We start from the raw sequence: 27,681 nt of genomic DNA on the forward strand, positions 1-27,681 counted from the left end.
TGGTCAGAATGAAGAGAGAGGCCGGACAGAGTTGTGGGCAGCAAAGCAAGGCTAACCTGAGCAACAGTCAAGTTGATTGAAAAATTAAAAAAAAAAAAAACTTTTAAAAAAAGGGATCCCTGGGTGGTGCAGCGGTTTGGCGCCTGCCTTTGGACCAGGGCGCGATCCTGGAGACCAAGGATCGAATCCCACGTCGGGCTCTCGGTGCATGGAGCCTGGTTCTCCCTCCGCCTGTGTCTCTGCCTCTCTCTCTCTGTGACTATCATAAATAAAAAAATTAAAAAAAAAAAAAACTTTTGAATGATGGCTCACAAAGCTCCCAAAGAGGGAAGGGCCCTGAGACAGTTGCAGATTTGGAATTTAGATCTGGAGGTTTTATGGGCTTATTGGCCGGCTGTTTTAATCTAATCGACCCTCGCTGAGCCTGTCATCTATCTAATCAGTGTTTTGTCATCGATGCATCACATGGGAAAGGGTGGAAGGCTCCTTCCAGGGTGGGTGTTCCATCCTTTCAAGGGTGGTTTCCTCTCAGGGGAGGGGGGAGCTTGCCCCTGCCTGCCTTTCTTTTTTATTTTATTTTATTATTTTATTTTATATTTTATTTTATTTATTTTATATTTTATTTTATTTATTTTATTTATTTATATTTTATATTTATTTAATTTAATTTATTTTATTATTTTATTTTTTATTAATTAATTTATTTTTTCCCTGCCTGCCTTTCTTCCAAGCATCCTCCATCACCAGGTCCCCTAGCTTTGCGGAAGGTAAGCATGGACCGGCTGGGGACGCAGGCGACTGATCCAAGCGCCAGGCCTGCAGGTGGGGGCAGGCTGGGTGCCCCCCGGCGGGAGGCTAGAGGCAGGGCCTGCGGGCTCCGAGGCACCGGGCTGCAGCCCCGGGCGGAGCGCGGCGCGCACCTGGCCGAGGGCAGCGGGGGCGGGCGGATGCTCAGAGCACCTGACGCGCCGACCCTCGGTCCTCCCGCGGCTCCTCCCACGTGTCCCCCTCCGCCTCTCTCATTGGCTCGCTCCGCCACACGGCCGCCCATCCGATTGGCCCGCGGTGTCCGAGGCGTCTCTCTGATTGGCCGAGGAGGCTCACGCCCCTCTGAGGCAGGCGGGGCCATACCATAAAAGACGGGGGGGGGAAGCGTGTAGCTGTCATTGCCTCCCTTTAAAGCCGCCTTGTTCCGTGTCGCCTGCTGGCCTCTCCGGTGCCCTCCCCTGGAGCTATCGTGCGAACAGAGGGCAGGCACGGAGGCGCTTCGGGGGGTCCCGACTCGGAGGACGGCCGCGTGACCCGCCCCCCGCCCGCCCAGGTGGTGCGCTCCGGGCGGGGCTCCGCCTCCCGGCCGCGCCCGGGGCTCCGGGTGCGCGAACCGCCGGGGGTCGCAGGGTCGGTGCTCGGCCCCGTGCAGCGCTCGAGATGCTGCTGCCGCTGCCGCCCGCGCTCCGCCGTGCCCTGCTGGCGCGGCCCTGGAGGGACCCCGGGTGAGTGCGCCCTGGGCCTGCGGCAGGTGGAGGGCGCCCCTGCCGGTCCCCGCCGCGATCCCGAGGGCTCCCCGCGGGGGCCGCTTCCCCTACCCCCTGCCGCTCATCCAGGCCCTCCTCCCCGCGGAGCCCCCTCCTCCATCTCCTTCCTTCCTTGCTCCCGGCTGCCACGCTCGGAAAGTGCCCCCGCTGAGCCCCCCCGCCCCGTGCCGGGCTCCCCACCCTCGGGCTCACATTCAGGACCCGACGCGGGGCTCCCCGGGGCTCCTCTCCCCTCTCTGCAGGGACTTCCACCTCCCTCTTCCTCTCCGACCGCCTCCCCCCTTTCCGAGATAAGTACGGGGCACAAGAGGGACCCTTCCTTCGGGTCGGCGGGGCGCTTCTACCGAGCCGGACGCCGGGCTCGGCACTGGGTCCCCCCCCCCCCCCCCGCGGTGACCGAGGGAGACCCTGCGCGCAGGGCCTTGCACAGAGGCTCACGCGCAGCCCCCGGGCTTAGTAGTCGCGATCGTCGTTTATCCCGCTCGTTCAAACTGCGGTGGATGGTGCAACTCAGAGGTGAAGAAGCCAGGGTGTAGCTCCAGGGTGCACCTGCCCTGCAAACGCCCCGTGCTGTGGAGCTGGGTTCCCGGACCCTCGCCCGCTCAGTGGCACATGTTCTTGGAGCTCTTCTGGGCTAGGTGCGGGGAGGTGGGCAGGGCACAGACCCAGGCCAGGAGAGGCTCGGCCTGGTGGACTGGGTGATGGAGGTTTGCGGGGCACAGACCCCGACCTGGAGAGGCTCGGCCTGGCGGACTGGGTGATGGAGGTGGGCAGGGCACAGACCCCTTCCCCGGGCGGACTGGGTGATGGAGGTGGGCAGGGCACAGACCCCTTCCCCGGGCGGACTGGGTGATGGAGGTGGGCAGGGCACAGACCCCTTCCCCAGGCGGACTGGGTGATGGAGGTGGGCAGGGCACAGACCCCTTCCCCGGGGGGACTGGGTGATGGAGGTGGGCAGGGCACAGACCCCTTCCCCGGGGGGACTGGGTGATGGAGGTGGGCAGGGCACAGACCCCTTCCCCGGGCGGACTGGGTGATGGAGGTGGGCAGGGCACAGACCCTGTCCCAGAGACGCTTAGGTCTGGCGGACTGGATGTTGGAGGTGGGCCTCCCTTTCAGGGCTGGGCAGCCCCCGCTCCCAGTTTGAGTTTTGTTTGCCTGACCCCTGGGACTTGTGACCAGACCAGCTAGGTCTCCACTGCTGAGCCCTGCCCTGAGTTAATCAGTTTCCCAAAGGGTGGTACGGGGGAGGGGCCGGTGCCCTGGGCATGGGTCAGTGTCCTTTGTGGGCAGGGGCTTGATAGGTAAGGGCACAGGAGGAGCACAGCGGGGGAGGATTCCTCTCCCAAGCCAAGGTTGGGGGCCAGACTTGCCACCCCTCCAGCGTGGTCCCTTTTGCGAGCTTCTCCCTGCACTGATACTCCCCCCCCTCCCGCCCCCGATGGGGGAGGAAGCCCTGTAGATTCATGTGTTGACTGAGTACCTACCATGTGGGATACTGGAAGAGAGGGGTACCCGGGGGACTTACAGGTGGATAGGGCCTTCAGAGAGTTTACAGTTTAAGGGCAGGCGGTGGGTACTTAGCCATAAAAACCTCCAGTATCTGGTAGAAAGCAATCTATATTCTAAAAAAAAAAAGCTTGTGATAGCAATAATATTTATCAAGCAATCAAGAACCACAGACCTGGCCCTGTGCTGATAAGCACTGTATTATCCCCATTTTTGCAGATGGGAAACTTATCTGCCAGTGAAGGCAAATGGAGAGCTAGAATCACAGTCAGACTCCAGCTTCGTGCTCTTAATTACAGAGACTCGGGAGCGGAGCCAAAGCGTTTTTTTTGCAACCAGATCTGAAGGCTCAGGTTACCTCTTTCGATAGAGCAGCTGGCCCAATGCCCTAGACAGAGTTTCTCAACCTTGGCACTATTAACATCCTGAGCCTGGCTAATCCTGTGTTGTGGGGGCCGTCCCGTGCATTGTAGAATGTTTAGCAGCTTTCCTGGCCTCTCCTCGCTAGACTCCATTAGCACCCCACAGTTTGTGACAATATAAAAATGCCAGACACTGCGGAAAGTCTCCTGGGCCAAATTGCTCCTAGTTGAGAGCCACTGCTCTAGAAAAGCAGGTTTGATGTTTGGCTACTTTTTCATTTATTCAACAAATATTTAGGACGCACGGATACATATGCTTAAAAAAAAAAAAAACCAACAGTGTATAATGGTGGGTTCACCTGCAAATGCTTTTTTTTGGTCGTTTTTTATTTCATAGACTTGTCTATCTTACTGCCCCCACGGCCTCATACCTTTTATGTGCATTATTTTACTGAGCTCCTCAGCAACCTATGATGTAGGCGTCGCTGTTCCCATTTCAGGGATTAAACGATGGAGACCCTTGGAAATTGAGGAAGACTTGTCTGAGGCCTTAAGCTAGTAAACATCAGGCCCGCAGTTGACTGCCTCCTGTCTTTGGCCCTGATCTCCTGCTTTTTTCTCTACTTCATTGACTTTATCAGGGGTGTCCTCGGTTATGTCTCTGCAAATTCTTGGAAAGAGCCCAGATCCATGTTTGTATTTATATATAGATTTAATAAGCAGAAGAACTAGCCCTGGCACATAGTAGGCTTATACTGGAAGTGAATTGTTCTCTATTACTAGTTTTTATACCAGACCCTGCTGGGTACCAAAGGATTAGAGATGATGTGACTAATTGAGTGAAGGAACAACTAGACTCTAAAGTGACCCTAGTCCTGGCTTCAGGGGCTGTTAGAGCCCCTACTTGGACTGCAGTTGTCACTAGCATACCTCAAGCACCTGCTGCTGGTCCCCAGCCCCTGGCCCGGCGCATAGTAGGTGCTGACCACTGGCTGTTGGAATGGCCCAGAGGACAGCACGGGCTGGATTCTGGCTCCACCTCTTAGCAGCCCTGTGGCCCTGGGCGGGCTATGCAACCTCTGTGTGCTGCCTCATGTTCCCGTGTGGTGGATAAAGACAGTGGCAGCCACTCCAGGGGACTGTCCTGGCGAGGAAATGAATTCACACTCAGAAACCACTTTGGAGAGTTTCAGCACCTAGACAGTGTTGCTTTATGTATTATTTTGATCCCCTTCCCCACCCATGGGCTGTCATGGGTGATCGCCCTGGATCAGGAATATCCAGGTCCCAAGAGCACAGGGTAGAGGCAGGTGTGGAGCTCAGATGCCCCCAGTGCTTTCCCTTCATCCTCATTAATTACCCGGATGCAAACCCCTTTCTGTTGGGGTTGACCTCGCTCGCCGCAGAGAAGGGCGCAGACACCTGCCCATCTTGGGGGTTTCTTACCCACTCTAGATCATTCCTTTCCTGGCAGGGACCTCATGGAGCGGCCAGCCCTAGGCTGAGCCCTCAGTGCCCGTGGACAGCAAGCCACCACCCACCTCTTTGGTGAGCTGGGAAATGTTGAGCCCGAGGGAGGACCAACCTGTCACCACAGCCCCGCTGCTCAGGGGTCTCTGAGTGCCTGCAGGTGCTTCTGCCGTAGGAAGACCTGGGTTCAGGTCCTGCTCTGTGGGGCTGTGCCCCGGAGCCATGCATGAGCACAGAAATCTCAGAAGTCCATTTTCTCATATGTAATACTACTAATAATAATCCTGGCACCTTCCTCATGCATTCATAGCTGGATTCAGGAGATAATCACTTAGCGTAGTGCCAGGTGTGTCGTAAGTGCTTAATAAATACTCCTTGATGTTTCCGGGGCAATAAAGTGGAAACAGCTCGGCCTGGGCCTGATGCCGCTCCCTTCTGGACCTGCCCAGGGCCCAGCACTTTCTCTCGGCTCACCGCCCCTTATCTCGGAGATAAGGAGGATTGGCCTTATCAGGTCCCATATAACAGCTAGGAAAATCTGGAAGCTGAATGAAGCAAGGGTGTTTCCTTTCTCCTCCTCTCCTTGGTCTCAGTCACCACTCACCGCTAACCTCGGCCACTAGGGACCTGCAGCCAGTCCCAGGTGTGAGCAGAGGGCACTGGCTTGGGAGTCCAGTCCTGGGAGCCTGGTGGTGCTGACAACACTTGGGTGTTCATTATCTCCCCCACCCCCACTTTTTTCTTGATGAGTCTCATGAAAGGTGTATCAGTGTGTTGTTTTGTTTTGTTTTTTAGAATTTTATTAGAAGGTGTATGAGGATGAGGGGGGAGGGGTAGAGGGCGAAGCAGACTCCCAACCAAGCAGGGAGCCAGACTTAGAACATGATCCTGGGACTCTGGGGTTATGACCTGAGCTGAAGGCAACCGACTGAGCCACCCAGGTGTCCCATGTTCTTTGTTTTAAAAGGCATTTCTCGGGATGCCTGGGTGGCTCAGCAGTTGGGTGGCTGCCTTTGGCTCGGGTCGTGGTCCTGGGATCTGGGATCGAGTCCTGCATTGGGCTCCTGCAGGGAGCCTGCTTCTCCCTCTGCCTGTGTCTCTGCCTCTCATGAATAAATAGATGAATCTTTAAAAAAAAAAAAGGCATTTCTCACATGCTCCGGTGCACCAGATGGTGTGTCTGGTAGTGAGCAGAATGTTTGCAGGCCGTAGGGGGTCGCTGATGGCCTGTTGGGAGCACAGACAGGCACAGCTCCGTGATGAGCAGCGTCAGTGAGGAGATCATGGGGCTCTGAGATGACGTGATGCCCCCCACCCTGCCGTCCAGGCGCTGGAGGGTAGCATCCCAAGCAGAGGTGACTCCGAAAAGACCCAGGTGGCCGGATTGCAGCAGACCGAGTGGGTGGGCTGGGGCGGGGGTGATGGGAAATGAGCCCCGAGCCCTCAGTAAGGATTCCGATTTTTTGTTGTGGAAGAAATGAGAAGCCGCCAAGTAGGCAGATTTCATTGTCCCAGTCTCTGTGTCCTTGAGACGTGGAATAAACGTATGCTGACGACTGAGGCATGCAGTCCTGCCTCCCCGGGCCTCGCGGATCCTCCCAGAGGCTCCAGGTTCTGCGAGGGACTCTTCTCTGCCTTCCCCCGGAGCCGAGGGAAAGGTGTTCATGTTCATCCCACATGGCCCATGAGCCAAAATAGAAGAGGGGGGGGATTGCTTTTGTCAGGCGTCCTTGGATCATTTTTGGCTGCTCTGACTCAGGATGATCTTTGAATTCTGTTCCCTACATTCGGACTGTTGGGCAGCCAGGCCGGGGCTTGGAGACTTTCCAGGCATAGAGGAAGCCAATGGGGGATGTGAGCCTGTGGTCCCAGTGGACCTCTGCCCTGGGGGAGGTGGAGAGGCCTGCAGGGTTTCTGTTTCTGCCTGGGAGGCAGCAGGCTCAGGAGGGCTGGTAGCTGTTATATTTTAAGCTGGGTGGAATGTGGTGCTAAGCTGATTCCAGCGCTAGTTGTTGAGCACCCGGGCTAGCCCCTGATCGCTAGCCCCTGATCGTTGTGACCTGAGGGTGTCCGAGAACCAATTTGCCTTTTTTTTTTTTTAAAGTAAGCTCTATGTCCAATGTGGTGGGTGAACTCACGACCCTGAGATCGAGAGTTGCATGCTCTACCCACTGAGCCAGGCGCTGAGTCAGGCGCTCCTGGTGCAGTAACGTTCTAGAAGACAGTTTCCTTAGAAATACAGAGCAGGAGGGGTGAGGAAAGACAAGCACCTCGAACCCCGCCATGCCCCTGCAGGGCACACCGTACCACCCGCATTCTTCAGGTGGGCACTCCGAGGCCCGCCGATTTTATAGCAACGGGCTGAGGTCTTGGAGGAGGTGTGCTTTCTGCACGTCCTGGGAGCTGGGGTCCGGGCTGGGGTTGGGGCGTGCACCTCCAGCCTCCTAGCCCATACCCCCTGTCTGCGACACCCTCCTGGCTGCCAGAGGAGATGGTGGTATCTGATTTACTGATTGGGGGTGGTGCGCTGCTGGAACCTTCCAGAGGGCCCTGGGGGCACACACACCACCCCCGCTTTCTGGGCTGGGGTTGAGGCTTGTGGCCTGGACCTTGGCAGCCTCTCTGTTCTTCCCCACACCGTCTGGAGGGGGTCGGTATGGATTTTAATTTATGGGGCGTACCTACAGCTCTGTGTTACCATCTCCTCAGCTCTCCAGCGAAAGGCCTGGTTTGGGGGCTGGCCTAGCCCCACGTTTCTGCCCTTGGTTAGGGGAAGGGTGAGGCCTGAGGAATGGGGCTGGCCTCCTCGGGTGGGCTGGGTGCTGCCTGGGAGGTGTGTTGGGGGGTAAGGCCCAGCTCACTCTGTTTGTTCGTTAGACAAGATCTTGGGTAACCAGGCCCTGCCTTCCTCCCTCCTGGACCGCCCAGGCCCCTCTCAGCGCTTCCTGTCAAGCTTCCTGCTCTGGGCCTTTATCCTTGCGCTCCTCTGGGCCTGGAATGTTCTTCCTTGCCCTTCTCAGATCCCAGGTCACCCTCAGACGACACCTCCCCCGAGAGGCCTGCCCTGATCACCCTGGCTGGAACAGCCCTGCCCTTGCCCTGACTCATTGTCACAAGCCCTCTGTCCTAACTGTGTTTATTTCTTGCCCGTGGCCCCCACTGGAGGTTAGCTGCTTGTGATGGATGATTGGAAGAAAGGCAGGCGGGGACAAAGCCCTTGCCCTAAGAGGAAACCAGCCTCGGAAGGACTTTATGCCACTCCTGCCACTCCGGAGGGAGCCCTCTACCCTTTCCCACCTGTGATTGATAGATGCCAAAAAGCTGATTGGATGGCAGGCTCAGGGAGGGTCGATCAGATTAAAACAGGCGGCCAACTGAGCCCATAAAACCCCCGGATTTAGAAACTCTGGTGGCAACCCTGTCAGGTCCCCTCCCTCTTCTGGAGCTTTGTACAGTTCAGTGAACTTTGCTTTACTATTGCTCAATAAACCTTGTTTTGCTGCCCACCACTCTGTCCTGCCTACCTCTTTACTCTTCCGAGTGGTGTGCGAGAAGCTCGGGACACCGAAGAAAAAGAAATCCTGCCCCATATGCGGCCCGAGGCCTTGCTGTCTTGGTCTCCAGTGTTTAGAGCAGCGCCAGAGACTTTGCAGGTGCCCAAGAGCCTTGTAGAATGAAGGACCAGTCCTCACGGCTCCTGGTTTTGTGTCCTTCCTCCAGGCCTTCCAGGCTGGGTCCGTAGGTCTCCAGACCCCTTCCCAGGGAGGAAGGATAAAAAATGCCCCCAGCACTCACAGCCCAAGTGACACTGGCGCCTGGAGGACTCCCCCAGCTGGGGCTCCAGCTCTGGAACGAATGGCTTCATGTTCTGGCTCTTACCCGGCTGCCCCCCACGCCCCCCAACTGCCTTGCTGTCCGCAGACTTGAGGGGCGGTGGTCACCAGTTTGTCACCAGCCAGTGAGGTCATAAGGTTCAAGACCGAACAGGGTCTCCAGGAGTTCTGGAGGAGCCTGGAGTCAGGCCCTGAGCCCCTGCTGTGGCTGCGAGCTGAGGAGGGCACTTCTCCAAGGTCACGGCCCACACATCTCGGATGTTCTTGCCTCCCTGGAGCTCAGCTCTGGTTACCAAGGGAATCCCAGCGGGGGCCGAGCTCTGGAAGCTGCCCTTTCAGCCCAGAGGCAGCAGTAACTTGGGGCCAGGTGGGAGAAGGGCTGCATCGTGGGGAAGTGAAGGGAGAGTCCATCCCCTCCACGTACAGAACGCTTAGGAGTGGTTTTGCGTTGATTGAATTTAAACATCAAACAGCCATGTGGGTTCGTGTGGTGGTTCTCGCTTAGAGATGTAGAAACGGGCCCAGGGGAGGCTATTTTTAAAGATTTTATTTATTTTTTTATTTTAAATTTTGTTTATTTATTCATGAGAGACAGAGGGAGAGGCAGACACAGGCAGAGGGAGAAGCAGGCTCCCTGCAGGAGCCTGATGCGGGACTCGATCCTGGGACCCTGGGATCACACCCTGGGCTGAAGGCAGATGTTTAACCACTGAGCCCCCAGGCGTCCCTATTTATTTATTTATTCATGAGAGACACAGAGATTGAGAGAGAGGCAGAGGCAGAGACAGAGGGAGAAGCAGGCTCCATGGAGGGAGCCTGACGTGGGACTCAATCCCAGGTCTCCAGGATCTCGCCCTGGACTGAAGGCGGCCCTAAACCGCTGAGCCCCCTGGGCTGCTGAACTTGGGTTTTGGATCTCAGGGCCAGTTCTGTACTTGCTCCAATTTCAGGATTCTAGGCCAACCCAGAACCATCAACCCCCCCTCCCCGCCCCCACTGTTGGAGGTGGAGGGCCTCGGTGCGGCGGCCACCGCTGACCTGTGTGCCTCTGTTCCCGCCCTTGTACCCCAGGCTGTGGTGGAAGCACACCTCTTCCCTGAAGGTGGCCAACGAGCCAGTCTTGGCATTCACGCAGGGCAGCCCCGAACGAGATGCGCTCCAGAAGGTAACGGGGCGGTGGGGGCACCCAGTGGGGGGAGGGCGTGGAGGGAGGGAGGACAGCCTTGAGCAGCCCCCAGGACCCCTCTCTGGGCCTCCGGCCACCACCCCCAAGGCACCTGCCCCCCTGCCCGCCCCCAGCCTTGGAAGGAACACGGCTCTGGGACAGCCAGCCGTGTGTCCAGAGGATGGGAGAGGCTGGAGGCAGCGGGGGTGCAAGCCGGGCCCCTGGGGGGCTCGGGCCAGGTCAGGGCTTGTCAGCCCACGGACGTTTTATGCTGAAGAACGTTGTCCCGTTAATTGCCAGTATTGTAAGAATCATGTGATGTCACATACCTTTCACATACGGTTTTCTGTTCTGCTTATGACGGGAAGACCTGGCAGTGCTGGCCTCGCCTGCCCGCAGGACAGGACGGTGACAGTGAGCGGGGGCTGAAGCCTGCTGCCCCCTGAGCGGAGCAGATGCCCTCTGACCTCAGGGCCCCTTCCTGGCCATCTGCATTTGCAGGCTCTGCACCGGGGCTTCAGGTGGGCCAGAGAAGGGGAGGAGGTGCCCATCTGCCCCTTTGTCCCCTCTGTAGGCTTTGAAGGACCTCAAGGGCCGGACGGAAGCCATCCCCTGTGTTGTGGGGGATGAGGAGGTGTGGACCTCGGACGTGCAGTACCAGGTGTCGGTGAGTCCCGCGGGCAGGCGGGTGGGCGGGCGGCGGGCAGGGCTCGCTTCTCCCCGAATCCGGGGTCCTTCTCTCAGGCAACAGATAAGCTTGCAACACACGGGGGGTCTCTGCCTCCCGGGCGGGGATCGTGGTCCGTTCCCAGAGTTTGAATTCTGTGCGCCGACACAAAACCTCCAAAAGCAGTCGTCTTGGGGGTATTGTCCTGAAAGATCCCACGTCACGCCTGCCCGGAGGGGGTTAAGACAGTGAGTGCACCTGCTTCGGCGTCTCGTTAGGAGAGTGGGAACCACTGGCCACCTAGAGCGTGGGGAGAAAGGACAGAATGTCAGAATCCAGGGCGCTCCTTCCCCAGAGTGGCCAGTCGCAGAGCCCTGCAACTGCTGCTCCAGCGGGAGAATAAGCCACGTGGGGCCCGGGTAGAAATTCCTCCTGAGGGTGTGGGAAGGACACGCACGAGTGACCAGTGGGGCCCCCACAGCAGTCTCAGTCTCACACACAGGGGTTTCAGGGGGCCACGGCGAGCAGGCCAAGGACGTCCTCAGAGCCCAGCGCCTGGGGATGCCAGCGCCCACCCTGCGGGTCTGCTCCCGGGGCAGCTCTTCCGTCCGTTCCAGCTGGACACCCGCAGCTTCCCTTCCAAACCTAACGACAGGAGCTTTCACGTACGGATTCAAATGTCCTGCTCCTCTGGGTGGTGGGGAGGTGTGGCCGCACGAGGCGGACGTTCCTGCAAGGCTCCGTGTGCCTGAGCACGTCCGCGGGCTGCCCTCTGGGGTCCCCGTTCCCTGCCACCCTGGCATACGGTGCCGGCTGTCTCTGCTCGCCGCCCTTGCCCCCCTTGCCCCCCTGGGCCCAGCTGGAGAACGGCCTGCGCGTCCCTCAGGCCCCCTGCCTAAGTGCTTCCCTGGGCAGGGCTTTTGCAAGACTCAGGACAGCAGGTGCCAGGGGCCTGTGGTCCGCGGTGACGGTGAAGGGGTGGCACCTGCTCCGGTGCCTCGCCCCTCCGTCAGTTCCGGGGCGGGAGGGACCTGCTCTTCGAAGAGTTGGGGATCGTGACCAGGATTCGAGGCTGAATGGAAGTTTGCGGCTTGCCCATCGGGTACCTGGAGCGCCGGCCGTGCTCCAACCCCAGGCAGGGGAGCCACCCCATCGCTTTTTATCTCTTGTGTGGCCCTGACGGTTCTAGCCCGGAAAGGCTTAAACCAAAATACCCACCCCCGCTATGGAAGAAAGAGAAGCTGCTCGTCACAAGAGAATGAATGTGTCCTGCTTTCAGGACAGCAGAGTGAAAGGGCGAGGGCGCAGCGGAACTTGGGAGTCCAGACTTGGACCCATGGGTGTCCGGGGCCTGGGGGCGGCTGGGGAGTTAGGGGTGGGAAGGTGACGAGAGAGCCCGGGGGGAGCCAGGATGCAGGAAGCCCAGAAAGAGCCCGGGACGAAGGCCCAGGAGTGCCGGTCCCCATGGACAAGCCTGGTGCTCGTCCGTGGAGCGTCTGCCCCACCGTGGTGGCAGGTGGCCACCTGTGAAAGCGTGTGGCTCTACTCCTTGAGGCTGCCTGGCCCAGGCGTGGGGACCCCACCCCAGCTGGGCCGCTCGGGTTCACGGCCCTGGACCTGCGAACTGGCAACGGGCACCTGGCTTCGGGGGGCTGGGAGCTCCGGGGGGCAGAGAGGCAAGAGGGAGAAGTCCGAGTTTTCAGGCCGGGCTCCTGAGTCCTCCTGAGGCCCCGCTGCAGGCCGCCCGACTTGCCCTAAGGAGGCCCCTGTACCCAGTTTCCCTTCCTGCCCGCTGGCCGGGGATGCCACCTTGGGCCTCCTGACCTCCCTGCACCTCAGCTCTCTCGGGTGTGAGTTGGGGGAGCAGTCGTGCCGCGGGGGGTTGTTGTCGGGGGTGGGCGGACAGACCCCTGCACGTACCTGGGGCTTGTGGGCGCGCAGTGAACAGATGTTGCCGTGGCCCCAGCCCTCCCACGTCTCCAGCTCAGAGCCTGCAGCTAGTTTTTCATCCAAAAAAGCACGCGGCCCAGACCCGTCTGTTTTGAACCTCCGGGAGTCAGTGACCGTGGTGTCGGGAGGCTCTCTCCTGCCCAGCCCTGCTTCTCCTGCAGGCGCACCGTGGGTTTTGTGTGGTGTCACTAGCCTGATGGCCATGCTGCACCCAGCCCCTAGGTGAGTCCTGTCCACAGGTGAGGAATGTCCGGAGGAGTCCACACAGCATCTTCTGGGATTCTTGAGGGTTTTCCCCAGAAGGGGGCTTAGGGGCTCACGGTGGGCTAAGCCCCGTGATGACATTAGCCTGAGAACCCACCTGCTCTGGGTTTATCGAGCCAGGGACTGGCCTGTACTTTGGATGGACCAGGAGACTCCTAGATCTGTAATTTGGGGGAGAGTAAAAGGGGTGGCCCCTTTGCAGATGGGGGAGGCACGTTCTGGCTCTGTCCCTGTGGAACCCCGAGGAGGTGCGGGCTGGGTAAGGATAAGGACCCTGGGTCCCCAGCTCTGAGGGTTCTGAGGATGGCCCGGGGCAGGAGTCGCCACAGGAGGCCTCCTGGAGCCCCTGCTACTGGATCAGCAACCAGAGGGCCTGACGCCTGGAGTCCTGGGGGCACAACCTGGGGTCACTCATTTCACTTGGCTCCTCGGGGGCTATGCCAGCTGTTTCTCCAGGCAGCTAGGATGTTGATACATCCTGGGGGGCCTCCCATTTTCATGGCCCGTGTTGCCACAGGGACCTGGCCACGTGGTAAACGGGGGAGCGCAGGCATGGGAGGTGCGAGCTCTGTCGCCAGCACATGCTGTTGGCGTGGGGGAGCTGCAGCCCACTGGGGCACCCTCAGTTGAAGGGCCTGGCTCCTCGCTGCCTCCTCAGCCCCCGCGCATCACAGCCCAGTCTCAGGGGTGGACAGGATACAGCTGACTCCGCTAGGGGTTGAAATGAAGGGGAAAGGGCCACTTTCTCCTTAGCCCTAGACCGTCACTGCCCAGTAGAACTTTCTGGAGTTACGACGATCAGTCTCGGCGCTGTCCCACTACGGCGGCCACGGGCCACGCGTGGTCGTCCAGCACACGGAATGTGGCAGGTGCAGCCGAGGACCTGAGTTGAAATGTCAGCAAGCACCTGTGGTTAGTGAAAAGCCCCTAGACAGCCCATTGGCAGACTCCTGGGTGGCAAAAATACTGAAAACTGGATACTGAAAATATACTGAATACTGAAAAGAAGAATTTTTCCCCACTTTATGGCTCACGCTAGCACCTGGCACTGCCGGATTCTGTTTGCAAATGTTTGTGGAGGGTCTTCCCTCTTAGGCGAGCTTACCTGGGTCCCATGCCAGGGGCTGGAGAAGCGGTTGCTCTGTCCCTCGGGCCCTCGGGGGGGGAGGGGGCAGTAGACGTCCTGAGCCAGGGTCAGCTCTAGCACACCGACTGGGGCCTCCTGCGGTGACAGCGCCCACTCCAGAGCCGCAGCCACGCGCCACACCCGCTCCGGCAGCCTTTTCACCTGTGAGCTCATCCGGCCCCTCTCCCCATGTGGACGCAGGGGGTCCCCATTTCCCACAGGAGGAGCTCACTTTACGTAGGCGGCGGAGCTGGGCCGGGAACCCGTGTCTGCGTGACCATAAAGTGCACACTTTCTCTGAAAAACTGTGCGGTGCGTGCCTTTCTCTGGGACCGTGAACCTTCCAGAGCAGGAACTGTCTTATTCACCGAGCAGCAGGTGTTCTGTAACCCTTCAGTCAGAGAGATCGGTGTGGGGTCTGGAGGAGAGAGGGCAGGTGTGCGGAGGACTCTTACCTGGAAGGCGAGCTCTGAGCCCGGCCACCTCCCTACCTGCCCTGGCCCCTCCCTCCTGGGCAATGACCTCACTCTTCTCTCGCCTTGCAGCCCTTCAACCATGGACACAAGGTGGCCAAGTTCTGCTATGCGGACAAGGTAAGTCCCCGGTGACTTTGGGTTGGGGCGCTGCCCCTCTTGCCCTGCTGGCTGCTGACATGGAGGTGGATGCCAGATGCTGCTTCTCTCTCTGGCCACGGGGTGGGGGTGGAGTCTGTCACAAGGCCAGGCCCGCCAGGGTTAATTCGAGCCGGATGAGAGTGCGTGGGCCAGGGCTGACATCCCCTGACATGCCTATGGCCGCAAGGCAGCCCGGTATCCAAGGGGAGTCGATTCTGCAAGGCTGAGTCAGGGACGTTGGAAACACCATGGATGCAAAGCCAGATAGAGAATCGGCATCATGGAGAGTCAGCCAGAGGGGTGGGGTGCCCTGTGGCAGGGGGTCTGGAAGCTGGCCTCATGTGGCAACGAGGGCTGTTGGCACCAGGGGTGCTGGCGGCAGATGGATGTCTCAGGCTGCGGTTCAGGCCTGGCAGGGCCAAGGCTGGGCACCTGACCTTGAGGGCTGGAGGCTCTAGCTGGTGGGTCGGGGGCCCCAGGAATAAGGTGAGGCCCTGCTGAGACCACACGAGCAAGCAGAGCTGGTCTAACGGCTGAGGGAGTCAGTGCCAAGTCCCTGGCATGCTGACCCACATGGCAGGTCCCTCAGACCTCCAGATGGCAGCAGGGGGCTCAGGGCCTGGGGTGGACCAGCAGGTGATGGGGTGCTGTGTTTGCAACTCTGTGTGGGCAGCACTGGGGCCACAGGAGCCTGGGGCCCTGGGTGGAGAGTGGCCTCCAGTCTCCCTCGAGCACTCCTCTGGGCCCCTTCGTGCCGTGGGAGACAGCCCTGCGCCTTTCCCTCCTCCTTAGGCCCTACTCAACAGAGCCATCGAGGCCTCTTTGGCCGCCAGGAAAGAGTGGGACCTGAAGCCCGTTGCAGACCGGGCCCAGATCTTCCTGAAGGCAGCCGACATGCTGAGTGGGCCTCGCAGGGCGGAGGTCCTAGCCAAGACCATGGTGGGACAGGTGAGGTACCCGAGGGCACAGTCGGGGGTGCAGGGGAGGCCGTCATAACCCCCCATTGAGCAGACATCAGCTGGGCTGCTTCTGGTGCCAGGACGTGCCCTGTGTGCCGGAGACCAAGAGATGTCCTCGGGGCCCTGTGCTGTCCTCCAGGCTGTGGGCTTTCTCACACCTCCAGTGGGCTGCGGCGGGTTCGAATGCTTTGAGCTCCAGCCCAGATATCACCTCCTCTGTGAGGCTTCCAGAATCTTCTCTGTCCAAAAGGATTCACACGGCCCCTGTGCTCCTGCAGCCTGCTGTTTGCTTGTCAGTTGTGGCTCACATCCTGTTGGGTGTAATGAGGTCGTGTGTGTGTGTGTGTGTGTGTGTGTGTGTGTGTGTGTGTGTCACCTCTTTACCAGCTTTTTGGAGAAACTGATCCTATCTTAGCTGTTCTCCATCTTCGGGGCCTTGCAGCATGTCTCCCCGGAGTCCTGTGCCCCTGATACATGGTTTACCTTTTCAGCTGAATGCATGTTGAGTCGGGGGGTGACAGCAGCAGCTCAAAGGGGGGAAGGCAGCCAAGAGAGGAGGGGGCTTGCCCGGCACGGGCCAGCTCCTCCTCCTGTGCCAAGGGCCCCCTGTGCCCCCCGGAGGTGGTGCCACAGCTCCTTACCGGCTGAGAGCCTCGTGATTCTCAGCAGCCCCCGGGGTGGTTGTGCGCCCCAGTGTCCCCGGGGAGCCACACACACACTCTCCACGGTTAACTAAAGACTCAGGGGCTCGTAGGAAGCGTGGCCAGGGTATTGTAGCTGCTGGCGCTCCAGGTCCCAGGCAGGGTGACCGCTGCCAGTGACCCTGTGGGCCAAGGAGGGGCTGCCCTGATCTGGGGGTTCCCGCGGCCCGGAGTCCCCCGACCCCCACCCCGTCCCCTCTCATCCCTGTGGGCGCACGGTCGGTGTTGGACCAGGGCCAACGGGAGGCCCGTCTCCCGCTGAACCCTGGGCTGTCCTGTGCGCAGGGTAAGACGGTGATCCAAGCGGAGATTGACGCGGCGGCGGAGCTCATCGACTTCCTCCGGTTCAACGCCAAGTTTGCCTTGGAGCTAGAGGGGCAGCAGCCGCTCAGCGTGCCGCCGAGCACCAACAGCGTCGTGTACCGGGGGCTGGAGGTACCCACAGGGGCGGCGGCGGGGTGGGCAGGGGCCGCCCAGCACCAACAGCGTCGTGTACCGGGGGCTGGAGGTACCCACAGGGGCGGCGGCGGGGTGGGCAGGGGCCGCCCAGCACCAACAGCGTCGTGTACCGGGGGTGGAGGTACCCACAGGGGCGGCGGCGGGGTGGGCAGGGGCCTGCGGGAGCCTTGAGCTTGTCCTCACCCCCCCCCCCCGCCCCCAGGGCTTCGTGGCGGCTATCTCCCCCTTTAACTTCACGGCGATCGGCGGCAACCTGGCGGGGGCCCCGGCCCTGATGGTAAGAGGATGGTCTTGATGGTGAGATCGGGGCAGGGGGGTGGGCAGGGGGTGGGGGACGTGCAGCCCCCGCTCCTGCCTCGGCCGATGACGGGGGCCTGGCTGTGGGGCGCCGCCCAGAAGGCAGAGGCAGTGTGGCCCGTGGAAAGGCTTTGGGGCCTGAGACCAGTTTGGCCCCAGCTTTGCGCTGCGCTGGGGGACCCCCAGGTGAGCCCCCGAACTCCTCTGAGGGGGTTTCGTCCTCCTCCAAGCAGAGATCTACCGAAGCTCCCGGTAGGGGGCTGTGAGCAGGGAGGGCAGCCTCGCGGGGGACACGCGTGGGGGGCGCGTCTGGCTGGTGCAGGCTTCGTAGTCGAACGTTGGGCGCGATGGCGCTCACTTTCCAGTGCCCCCTTGTGCCCCGAGTGATCTCCCAGATGTAGGAAGTGACCACACAGCAAAGATCTAGGCCCAGCTTCCAGGTTCCCGGCTCCACTGCCCTCGTCAGGGTGAAGGTGGCCGCTGCGTCCTCCTGAGCTCCCGCCCAGTGGGGGGTCATGTGGCTTAGCCTTGCCCTTGGAGGGGCAGCAGGGGGAGGGGGAGGGTGGCAGGGCCCTGAGCCCCACATGGGGTCGCTGGCTGCTCCCGAGGGTGCTCCTGCCCAGCCGTGCCCACGCCCAGGTGCCCACGTGTCCTCACCCAGGACACGTGCAGAGAGAGCTCTGCAAGCACTTGCCTGGCCTTGCCCAGCGAGCGCCCGTCAACACGGAAACACGCAGAACGGACCTGCCCGAGGGGTGCTGGCCCCGCCAGTTGGTACAGGCTTCCAGAAGGGCCTGGCCAGGGTGTAGGAGCACGGGGGCAGGGTGCGGTCTCACTGGCTAGGGTGTTCAGAGCGCAGTGCCTGGCGCCTGGAGCAGGAGGGGACGTTCCAGCCTCGAGGGGCCTGGGGGTTCCACGTGAGAGATGGCTGTGCCTCAGGAGGGGGTGGCAGTCGGGGGAGCCAGCGGCCCCGGGCCTTGTGAGTCATCACCATGCCTCCCGGACAGGGCAACGTGGTCCTCTGGAAGCCCAGCGACACGGCCATGCTGGCCAGCTATGCCGTCTACCGCGTCTTCCGGGAGGCTGGCCTGCCCCCCAATATCATCCAGTTTGTGCCAGCTGACGGGCCCACGTTTGGTGACACCGTCACCAGCTCCGAGCACCTCTGCGGCATCAACTTCACAGGCAGCGTGCCGTAAGTCCCTGGGGTGGGTGTGGCGGGGGGCACGGGGACGTTCACCAGGTACCCACCTCATGACCTCGGTGCAGGAGCTGGAGGTCGGGCACTGGCCGTACCCCCCCACTCGCTGCGTGGCCACGGGTGGCCCACGCCTCCTCTCTGGGCCTCTGTTTCTTGACCCATTCAACAGCAATGATGGTCCCTGCTTCCCAGAGCAATTGTGAGGGTCCGGTGAGTTCACAGGGGAGGACCTTCCGGGGCTGGAAGCAGCCTAGACATTTGGTGATACTGATCTTGATGCCACTTCTGGGAAGGGCAGGAGGGAGCTTGGAAGGAATCCGAGGAGGAGAGTCGGGAAGGCTTCTTGGAGGAGGTGGTATCTAGGCAGAGGAGCTAGCCAGGCAGGGAGGCGGTGGGGAAGGTGCTGCAGGGGAGGGAACAGGACACACAGGGCCCCAAGGCTGAAGCTCCTGTGCTCGGGGAGCTGGTGGTGGTTCCGTGTGGCTGGAGTGTGGGCAGGAGGTGGTTCCATCGTGACCCCCCATTCAGTAATGAGCAGGTGTATGTCCCGTGAGCATGTGGACAAGTCTTGCCCCTTGGGGGGGTTTAGTCCCGTGACTGTAAGGCCCTGTGAGGCCATGGGGGTGTCTGGGCCTTATCCCCAAGGGGTTGGGAGCAGGGTATGGATGAAGCGGTTTTGTTTCAAGCAGAGATTGCAGACGGGGGCTCTCTAGTTGGACCTGGTGGGGTGGGGAGGCTCTGTCTTCTTTGACTCCTAATTGAGATGAACCAACCTTGTACGGTTGGGGACAGTTTTGTGCAAAGATTTTGAGATTTGTGCAATCTTTTTGAGATTTCAGGCTGTTTTTGAGAACCTGCCCCACTCGGGGCCTGCATGTCCACGTGGCACCACTGGCTGGGGGCAGGGGGGGGGGGAGTGTGCTCCGGTCCTGGCCCACCCTCACCTGGCCCTGGGCCTCTGCATACCTGGTCACTTGCCTGGCCTGGCCCCCCTGAGCCCCCGCGCTCGAGGCTTCTGTCCCAGGTGATCGCTCTGACTGCTGTGTGCATAAGTCACGGGGGCCAGAGGCAGGGGACCCGTGGGGAGGCTGTCCACATCCGGGACGGGCCAGCAGAGGCCTGAACCGGGGTAGAGACGGTGGGAATGGATTCGAATGAGCAAGTGGCAGGGAGACGTGATCACCGGGCCGCGGGGTTGGATCAGTGGCTGGGTGGGTGGGGTGTTGGGGGGGGAGTCCAGGCTCTGGGCAGGAGGGGGCCCAGAGGGCAAGAAGGTAGACACCCGGAAGGCGTGGGTGAATGTGACAAGTCACCTGCCGGTCACTTGGAGTTGGAGGTTCCCGAGGGTCGTCGGGATGGCGGTGTCGGGGTCTGTACTAGGGGGTCCTTGCGGGTGTCCCCTGGGGACACCTGCGGTGGCTTCCAGTCCTCCTTGCCCGGCCTCGGGCTCTCTTGCCCCCCTTCCCGCCAGGGTTTGCCGGGGGTGATGGCAGCATTAGAATTGCTGAGGAGGACCGTTTTCCAAAAAGACCCACTCTGCCAGCGCAGGCCCCACGGGTCCCTGCCTATTAGCGGGCGGAGCGGGCCTGGCCCCATTTGCCATGCTCTGACGAGCAGCGGGCTTAAAGGTAGGAAAGTCATAAATTAGTATTAGCTACTGTGTCGCGGGCTCCCTGGTGATTAGCATTTTTATTGTTTTGTGGCGCTGAGGTTGGTCACACTTGGAGCCCGGGAGGAGGCGGGGGCCTGAGCTCCCTCTCCCAGGACCCTCCTTGGTTTGGCCTCCGGAGCTGGGTGCTGGGCTGGGGGCGTCCCTCCCAGCCATGGCGGCGTCTGTCCCCTGCCAGGTGCCCGCCGTGTGTCTGGCACTGACCTAAGCACCCTGACTCGCTTTAGAGCCATCACACACCAGCTCTACTGGGGCGGGGGGTGGGGGAAAGGTTCTCTCTGGTTCCCAGATGAGGTGCACAGTTTGAGGTTGAGTCATGAGCACAGGTCCATGGCCGTGAGTGTCTGAGTCGGGACCCCTGGCCTTGTCTGCGTCGTCTTGCCACCAAGCCTGGCCTTGCTCCTTCCCCACGGGCCCCAGATATAGCCTGTCTGCAGCTGCCCCCGCCTGCTCAGCTCCCCTCCAGCCCCGACCCTCGCTGTGACCCCCAGATCCCACCTGCTGGGCTTTGGGGCCCATTCCTCCGGTAGGGCCTGCTCTCCAGCCCCCGAGGACCCTCACTGTCTCAGGGACCTGAGCCTCACTTCCTAACCCTCGTCCTGTCCTCTGCTTGCAGCACCTTCAAACACCTGTGGAAGCAGGTGGCCCAGAACCTAGACCGGTTCCGCACCTTCCCACGCCTGGCCGGAGGTAAGGGTCCCTCTCCCGCGCCCTCCCTGTGGTGGGGTGAGCCTTGCAGGAGCTGAGAAGTGCGGGGCCCCAGGAGCAGAGCCGCAGCTGCACTGGATCCTGGGGCTTGTGTTAGGCGCTGGTGCCCCGGAATGTGCAATGTTTCATTCATTCAAATAAAATACGAAGCATCTCCGTAGGCACTTTCTGGACCCCAGGGTTGCCGTGATGGCGAGAGGTGCAGACCCAGCCCTCAGGCGCTTGTGTTCAGTAGCAGGAGGCAGATGGTGGACGCAGAGATGATGCCACCGGGCAGTGACGAGGGGGCTGCGGAGAATTCAAGGAGGGAACAGGTGTGCAGAGGCCAGGGGGGCCGTGGGGTGGCCCCTTCAAGGAGGGAGCCTCTGAGCTGAGACCTGAACACAGAGGGGAGGCCAGTCTCGCCAAGATCTGGGGGGCAAACTGTCGTAGGCGCCGGCCGTGTCCAGTAGAGCTTCCCGGGGTGACGCAGGTGTTTCGTGTCCGTGCTGTCTGGGCCGGTGGCCGGTAGCCACATGTGTCCGTCGGCGCTTGAAAGGCGGCTGGTGTGATTGAGGAAGAGAGTGGTTTGCTTTGCTTAATTTAAATTAACGTGAATGTAAATAGCCACGTGGGTCTGGCGGCGGCTGCGTGACGCGTGCACAGCCCAGGTGGGGGCCGAGGTGGGGATGAGCTTGTGTTGGAAGACACGGGGCCAGTGCAGGTGGCGCAGGGAGGCGAGGGCCGAGGGGGCCGAGAGCTCCGCGAGGCTCCATCCCACAAACACCACTTGCGTAGTCCAGGAGGTCGCTGCGTTGGCGCAAGACAGATTCCTTGTCTGCGGGGCTTCAGAGCCTCTGATGCTCTCGGGGCATCGTGTACCTTCAGGGGAGGGTCTGATACGTGTTTCCCAAACTCTTGGGCTCACAGAACCCCATTGTTTGGGGAAAGAGCTGGACCCATAGCGGGGGGGGGGGGGGCGTCCAGGGTCACGCAGCCCAGCAGCAGCAGAGCTGGGGCTGGTGGTTCAGCGCTTGTGCTCCTGGGGGTGACGTGGGGCACACGGGGGAGTCTGGACCCCCTCCTGAGCCGGTGGGCGCTCTGATGGGGGGTCAGGGAAGGTGCACCCTCAGCCGGCTGTGGCGTCTCCAGCCCAGTCTGCCTTTGACGAGGTGGGGAGCAGGGAGCTATGCCCTGAGGGAGGGAGACCCCTGCTTGCTGTCCCACACGTCCCAGCCTCAGACCCACTCTCTAGTGTCTCAGTTTTCGTTTTAATTTTTTATTTATTTAAGTAATTTCTACACCCAACATGGGGCCCGAACTCACGACCCAGCGATGAAGAGTCACACGTTCTTCTGACAGCCAGAGAGGCGCTCAGTTTTCTCGTCTTTAAAATGGGAATGATAACGGGGTTGCTGGGGGGCTTTAGTGAGACAAAGCAGAAAGTGCTTTTTTTTTTTTTTTTTTTTTTAAGATTTTATTTAATCATGAGAGACAGAGAGAGACAGAGACTCAGGCAGAGGGAGAAGCAGGCTCCATGCAGGGAGCCTGACGCAGGACTCGATCCCGGGTCTCCACGATCAGGCCTGGGGCTGAAGGCGGCGTTAAACCGCTGAGCTGCCCGCAGAAAGTGCTGAGCAGAGCCTGGCAGGTGGTTAGTGCTTTGTGACCGGGTCCTAATGTGTCACGGAGGGAGGAGACCAGGGCCCGGGGGCTGAGCAAACAGGGAGGTGGCGTTTGTGGCCTTGGGTGTGGAAGAGGGGCTCGTGGAGTGGACCCCTCCCTGTCCTCTCCCGGGTTAGGGGTCAGGGAGGCACCGAGGAAGCTGTGCCCGCCTCCAGGCCTGGGTTGGCTCCTGGGAACCTCGGATCCCGGTCCTTCTGCCTCTTTGGTGGGAGCACCCCTGCCCCAGCCTCCGTTTCCCCAGCCATAGGGTGGGGATGGGTCTGGCCCGCCGGTGCCCCGCTGTGACCCGGGGTTGGGGCTGCACACACCTGCGCACAGGTGCAGCCCCCCCCAAGCCGGCTCCCTCACGCCCCTCCCCCTGCAGAGTGCGGGGGCAAGAACTTCCACTTTGTGCACCGCTCGGCCGACGTGGGCAGCGTGGTGAGCGGGACCCTGCGCTCGGCCTTCGAGTACGGAGGCCAGAAGTGCTCAGCGTGCTCCCGCCTCTACGTGCCGCAGTCGCTGTGGCCACAGATCAAAGGGCGGCTGCTGGAGGAGCACGGCAGGATCAAAGTGGGCGACGTGAGTGCCTCTTCCTCCCCGCCGCGGCCCAGCGGGGGGCTGATGGGATTGGAGGCTCCTGGGCGGGGGCGGGGCGGGCGGCAGGGGGTGCGGGGAGGGGGCTCCCTTTGTCTCGGGCCTAGAGCCACTCCAGCTCTCTGCTGCCTCCCTTGCCTTCAGCCAACAGAGGATTTCGGGACCTTCTTCTCCGCAGTGATTGATGCCAAGGTACGGGATGCCAAGACGCAGGCCCTCTGGGGCCCGAGCCCTGCCCTGGGTGGGAGAGGGGGGAGGCCCCGGGTGCCTTGACCGGGGGCTCAGCCCCACTGCTTCGGGCAAGAAGGTCCGATGGCCGCCCAGATGCCCCCAGCCCATGCCCGGAAAAAGGCAGACACCTCCTTGAGCAGAGGACTCGCTTCCCACACATCCTCCACCCAGGCTGGACGAGCCCCCGGGCGTGCACGTTCACATGCACGCACAGATAGGCCTGCATGGCTGCAGCGTGAGCCCAGACGTGCGTGCACGTGTGCGTGCATGCCCACGAACACACTGATATTGGTGTGTAGGCGTGCGTGTGGGTCACTCTCATAAACAGACACGTCTCCATAAACGGATGCACCTCGTGTGTGCACACACGTGTCCATGTGTCTGTTCATAGTGTATAGGCATGTGTTCATCACCTTCATACGTGCACACGTAGCACAGGTGTGCGTGCAGACACGTACTTGTGACCATGCATGTGTGTATGTGTGCGTTCATGTGTGTGCTGTGTTTCTGTAAGTGTAATTGTGGTTCTGCCGCAGACAACACAGTCTCGCATGAGTGTGCACGCACGCCTGCCCTTGCGTCTGCTGTGCCTTAGCCAGGCCCTGGCTTTGCCCCTCCCTGCCCCCCCATTCCAGAGTGTCGGCCCTTGAGGGGACAAGTGTGTTGGGGGCGCTGCTGCTGGGAGTGGCCTCCCAGCCGGTCTGTGACATCCCTTCTCACACCCATCCTAGTCCTTCGGCCGCATCAAGAAGTGGCTGGAGCACGCCCGCTCCTCACCCAGCCTCACCATCCTGGCCGGGGGCAAGTGTGACGACTCTGTGGGCTACTTCGTGGAGCCCTGCATCGTCGAGAGCAACGACCCTCAGGAGTCCATCATGAAGGAGGTGATTGGGGCAGGCAGCCTGGGGCCTGGAGGAGTCCCCCATCGGAGTGTGGGGCACGCGGGACCCTTGCACGTGGCTTCCTTCTGGGGGTGGTATCCCATTTCATAGACGGGAGTGTCTCGCTCCCAGTGAGAGCGGAGCCAGGCCTTGAGGTCAGCGTCCTGACCCCAAACCCAGTGCTCTCTCCTTGACACTGCTGACCCTGGCGGTGTCCTAGCACTTCCACTGTCCGTGGCCACCGGGGCCACTGTCCCCATTTAGCTCTGGGCTGGCCACAGCTGGTCACTTGACTGGGAAGAGAGGGTGTCATTTCCCCCATTATACAGATGAGAAACTGAGGCTCCAAGGGGGTCAAAGCACCTGCCCAGGCTGGGGACAGTGATACTGCCAGGCGATTCCCTGCCAGCTGCTGCCGGAAGTCTTGCTCTCGGGCGTGGGTTTGGCTGGCACGGGGGTGTGTGTGTGGAGGGGGGGGGGAGCAGGAATTTCCTTGGGTCTTCGCCGGGTTGGGAAGCCCAGCGGGAGGTGCCTGGCCCTTCTGGCAGGTGCAGAGCTGGGGACGGGGGAGGGGCGGAGGCCAGAGCAGGGGGTCTGGGGGCCTTGGGGCTCTGGTCTGGCCGCGGCCTGACCCTGGGGCTCCTGTCTCAGGAGATCTTCGGGCCCGTGCTGACCGTGTACGTGTACCCCGACGACAAGTACAAGGAGACGCTGCGGCTGGTCGACAGCACCACCAGCTACGGCCTCACGGGGGCAGTGTTCGCCCAGGATAAGTGAGCGGCCGCGCCCTTCCTCCCGTCCTGCTGTCCTGCGGCACCTGGCCCCGCGCCGCCCTCTGGACGGGGATCCCAGTACTCAGGCCGCCCCTGCCCTCACCTGCCCTGACTGGCAGGCAGGCACCGGGCCGCAGAGGCCGCCGGGCTCTTTATTGAAACCCGGATTCTGGGGAAACTAGGTCTCTAGGGGCGGGGCTGCAGGATCCCCGCCTTTGACCAGCTCCCCCGGGTCCGATGGGGCCCGGCTCAGCAAGGTCACTGCCTCGTGCTGCAGAGCAGAAGCCTTGGGCTCCGGGGCCAGGGCACAGCGCCCGTCTTGCAGAGGCCGGATTTGAGCCCGGGTGCCAGGATGCTAAACCCGAGACGTGGCTTTTCCTTCCTCCGCAGCACTAGCTCCTGCCACGTCTAAGGGGGTGGAGCTGGGATTGGAACCTGGGGGCAGGGTGGGGGTCTGGGGGTTCCCTAGGTCCCCAGGGAGGGGCAGGGAAACTGGACGAGGACAGGCCACTGCTGAGTGTGTGCAGCCTGACCCCCATCCTGCCCTTCAGCTCCTGCAGCCGCCCTGCGAGGGGCCGTGCTAAGTAACCACTTTCCGGAGGAGGAGGGGGCGCTGAGGCTCTAGGAGCTCCCGGGGGGCCTAGAGCCTCTGGGTGGGCCCCGGCCGCTGGGCTGCCGGGGTGGGCTGGGCTGCCCTCGTGACGCTGCCCTGCCGTGTAGGGACGTCGTCCGGGAGGCCACCACGATGCTGAGGAACACGGCCGGCAACTTCTACATCAACGACAAGTCCACCGGCTCTGTGGTGGGCCAGCAGCCCTTTGGGGGGGCCCGAGCCTCTGGTGAGTGGGTCCCCCTTTCCAGAGGGGAGGCGGGTCCCTGGCAGGAGACTCTCGACCTCTCATGTCTGGGGTGTTCAGAGTAATAGGAACACTGGGAGCTCTGGGCTAGCTCCGACCCTTTTCAACAACCTCCTGAGCTGAGGAAGGTACGGTGCTGCTTCCCATTTTACAGAGGGGTAAACTGAGGCACGGGGCGGTGGAGTGACTTGCTCAGGGGCACATGGCTGGGAAGTGGTGGGGCGTTTCGGTTTTGGCACCACGCGCTTTACCACCATGCTCCGGGTCACTTCGGTGCAACTCCTCCTGTTTATAAATGGGGAAACTGAGGCTTGGGGCGGGGCGGTGACCCAGCTGAGGTCCCAGAAACCCGGACTCCTGGCTCCCCGTGCAGTACTCTCCCCACAGTGCTCATGGGCGGGGCAACGGACCCGGGGAGCGAGGCGTCCGGGGCGCCCCGGAAACCCTGGGCTCCTGAACAGGTTTAGTTCCCATTGAGCCGCTTCCTGCGCGTGCTGGTGGTCCTGTCTCCTTTTCCCGCCTGCTGCGCCTGCTGCCCGGAGCTGCTGTTACCTTGTCAGGGGAAAACCGGAGCTGTCTTTTCCACAGGAACCAATGACAAGCCGGGCGGGCCCCACTACATCCTGCGGTGGACATCGCCCCAGGTCATCAAGGAGACCCACGAGCCTCTGGGCGATTGGCGCTACTCGTACATGCAGTGAGCCCCGCTGGGCGCCTCTGCTGTCCGTCCCCCTGTCTGTCCGGACGGCCGACCTCTGTGCACTGGCCCCACCCCAGCCCCTGCAGCTTGCTCCCGGGGGACGACCCCCACTCCGGGGCCGAGACCCGCCCCCTTACCCACACTGGGCTGTATCCTGGCCTGTCCCGCCCCTCGGGGGCAGGTGCGGGCTCTGGTCTGAGACCATGCTGGGCAGGAGCACGGCTGCCCCCCCTCGTCTCCCGGCTGTCCTAGAGATCTGCTAGGTGTGACCTGTGCCCTGCCTCTTCCCCATGTGTCTTTTTTCCTCTACACTGGGCCCGGCGGCTTGGGGACCTGGGGAACGGCAGTAGAGTGCCCCCCAGGATCCTCTGGGGCTAAGGAAGCAGCTCTGGGCCCCCACGGTGAGCCTGAGCATCTGCAGAGACTCTTGGCCTTGGCTCCTCTGGGGCTCCAGGATGAGATGTGACCCAGGGTGGCCTGCAGGTCCTGGGGGCGCCCCCAGGAGATGATCCCCATCTCTGCCTGCCAAGCCTTTGCCTGCCAGGCCTTTGCCAGCTCCAGCGGGCGTGGGCCTCTCTGGTGGGGGGGGGCTGCCCACCTTCCTCACTGCCTGTGGGCCCACGCCCGCCTGGGCCAGGGGTACCCGTGCCTGACCATATGCCTTAGAACCTGTGTGCCTTTCGCCTGCTGTCTGTGCTCTGCTGAGGCCCCTGTGATTCCCGGCAGTCGCCCTGTGGTGGGGTTGGGGGGCTGGCAGGGGCTTCCCACCGAGCGCAGGACTTGGTGGTCCCTCCTGTTTGGGTGGTGGTTTTGGAAGATCTTGGGTGGGCCTCTGTGCAATCTCGGCTTTCCATCAGCTCGAGGCTCTACCTCTGCAGAGGCCACACTCCCAGCCTGCCTTGGCCTGGGGTTTCCTGCGGGAGCTCAGTCCCCACTCACTGTTGGAACCGGCCCAGGGAGACTGCTCCCAGCTCCTCCCGGCCCCGAGACCTAGCCTTGGGTTCCCATCAGGCCTGGGCCAAGGATTGCCCGTAGAACCGTCCCTCCTTTCACAGAGGTGGCTCTGTGTGGACTGGCCCCTCGGTGGCCCATTGATGCAGCCGGTTGGCAGATACATCAGCCTGCTAATTGGATGGCAGGTGGCTGGGGATCCATAAGGGGTGACTTTGGAGGACAGTTTTTAATGGGCCCTAAGAGTACTGGCCCTTCCTCAGGGAGCTCCCCCATGGGCTGGCCCCCGGGCACCCCGGCTGTGCACTGTGGCCCGTGGTCAGGTGGTAATGCTGCCCGGGCAGGGCATAGGGTCTGCCCTCCTCCAAATTCCTCACTGCTCCCCGGAGAGGCCAGGGCTGTCAGCCGGCAAGAGATGCTGCGGGTGTCCTGGCTCTACTGATCCTACACTGGAGGTGGCAGTCGGATTCACTCTGATGCCACCTAATAAACGCTTGTTACTGAATCACACTGGCCGTCTTTCTGGTGGGGGTGGCCGGGGCTGGCCAGCTTCTCCAA

The 27,681-nt window shown here is 61.4% G+C and overlaps 1 protein-coding gene across 1 annotated transcript; it reads left to right on the top strand.

The window, feature by feature from the left end:
- Positions 1 to 1,176: 1,176 nt before the first annotated feature.
- ALDH4A1 (aldehyde dehydrogenase 4 family member A1) lies at positions 1,177 to 27,628 on the top strand. Its single transcript, XM_041766262.1, has 15 exons — positions 1,177 to 1,493; positions 9,781 to 9,874; positions 10,449 to 10,541; positions 14,427 to 14,474; positions 15,288 to 15,443; positions 16,441 to 16,590; positions 16,817 to 16,891; positions 17,919 to 18,106; positions 20,398 to 20,471; positions 22,519 to 22,715; positions 22,875 to 22,922; positions 23,693 to 23,845; positions 24,494 to 24,615; positions 25,336 to 25,454; positions 26,061 to 27,628. Exons 1-15 carry the CDS (start codon positions 1,429 to 1,431, stop codon positions 26,171 to 26,173), a joined length of 1,695 nt encoding a protein of 564 aa, XP_041622196.1. The 5' UTR covers positions 1,177 to 1,428; the 3' UTR covers positions 26,174 to 27,628.
- Positions 27,629 to 27,681: the final 53 nt, after the last annotated feature.

This window comes from Vulpes lagopus, chromosome 8, assembly GCF_018345385.1.
Source record: "Vulpes lagopus strain Blue_001 chromosome 8, ASM1834538v1, whole genome shotgun sequence".
Lineage (NCBI taxonomy): Eukaryota > Metazoa > Chordata > Mammalia > Carnivora > Canidae > Vulpes > Vulpes lagopus.

Coding starts and splice junctions, on each gene's coding strand:
- ALDH4A1 (XM_041766262.1), top strand. CDS start 1,429: ATGCTGCTGCCGCTGCCGCCCGCGCTCCGCCGTGCCCTGCTGGCGCGG. Junction 10,542..14,426: donor ACGTGCAGTACCAGGTGTCG/GTGAGTCCCGCG, acceptor CTCGCCTTGCAG/CCCTTCAACCATGGACACAA. Junction 22,716..22,874: donor GCAGGATCAAAGTGGGCGAC/GTGAGTGCCTCT, acceptor CCTTGCCTTCAG/CCAACAGAGGATTTCGGGAC.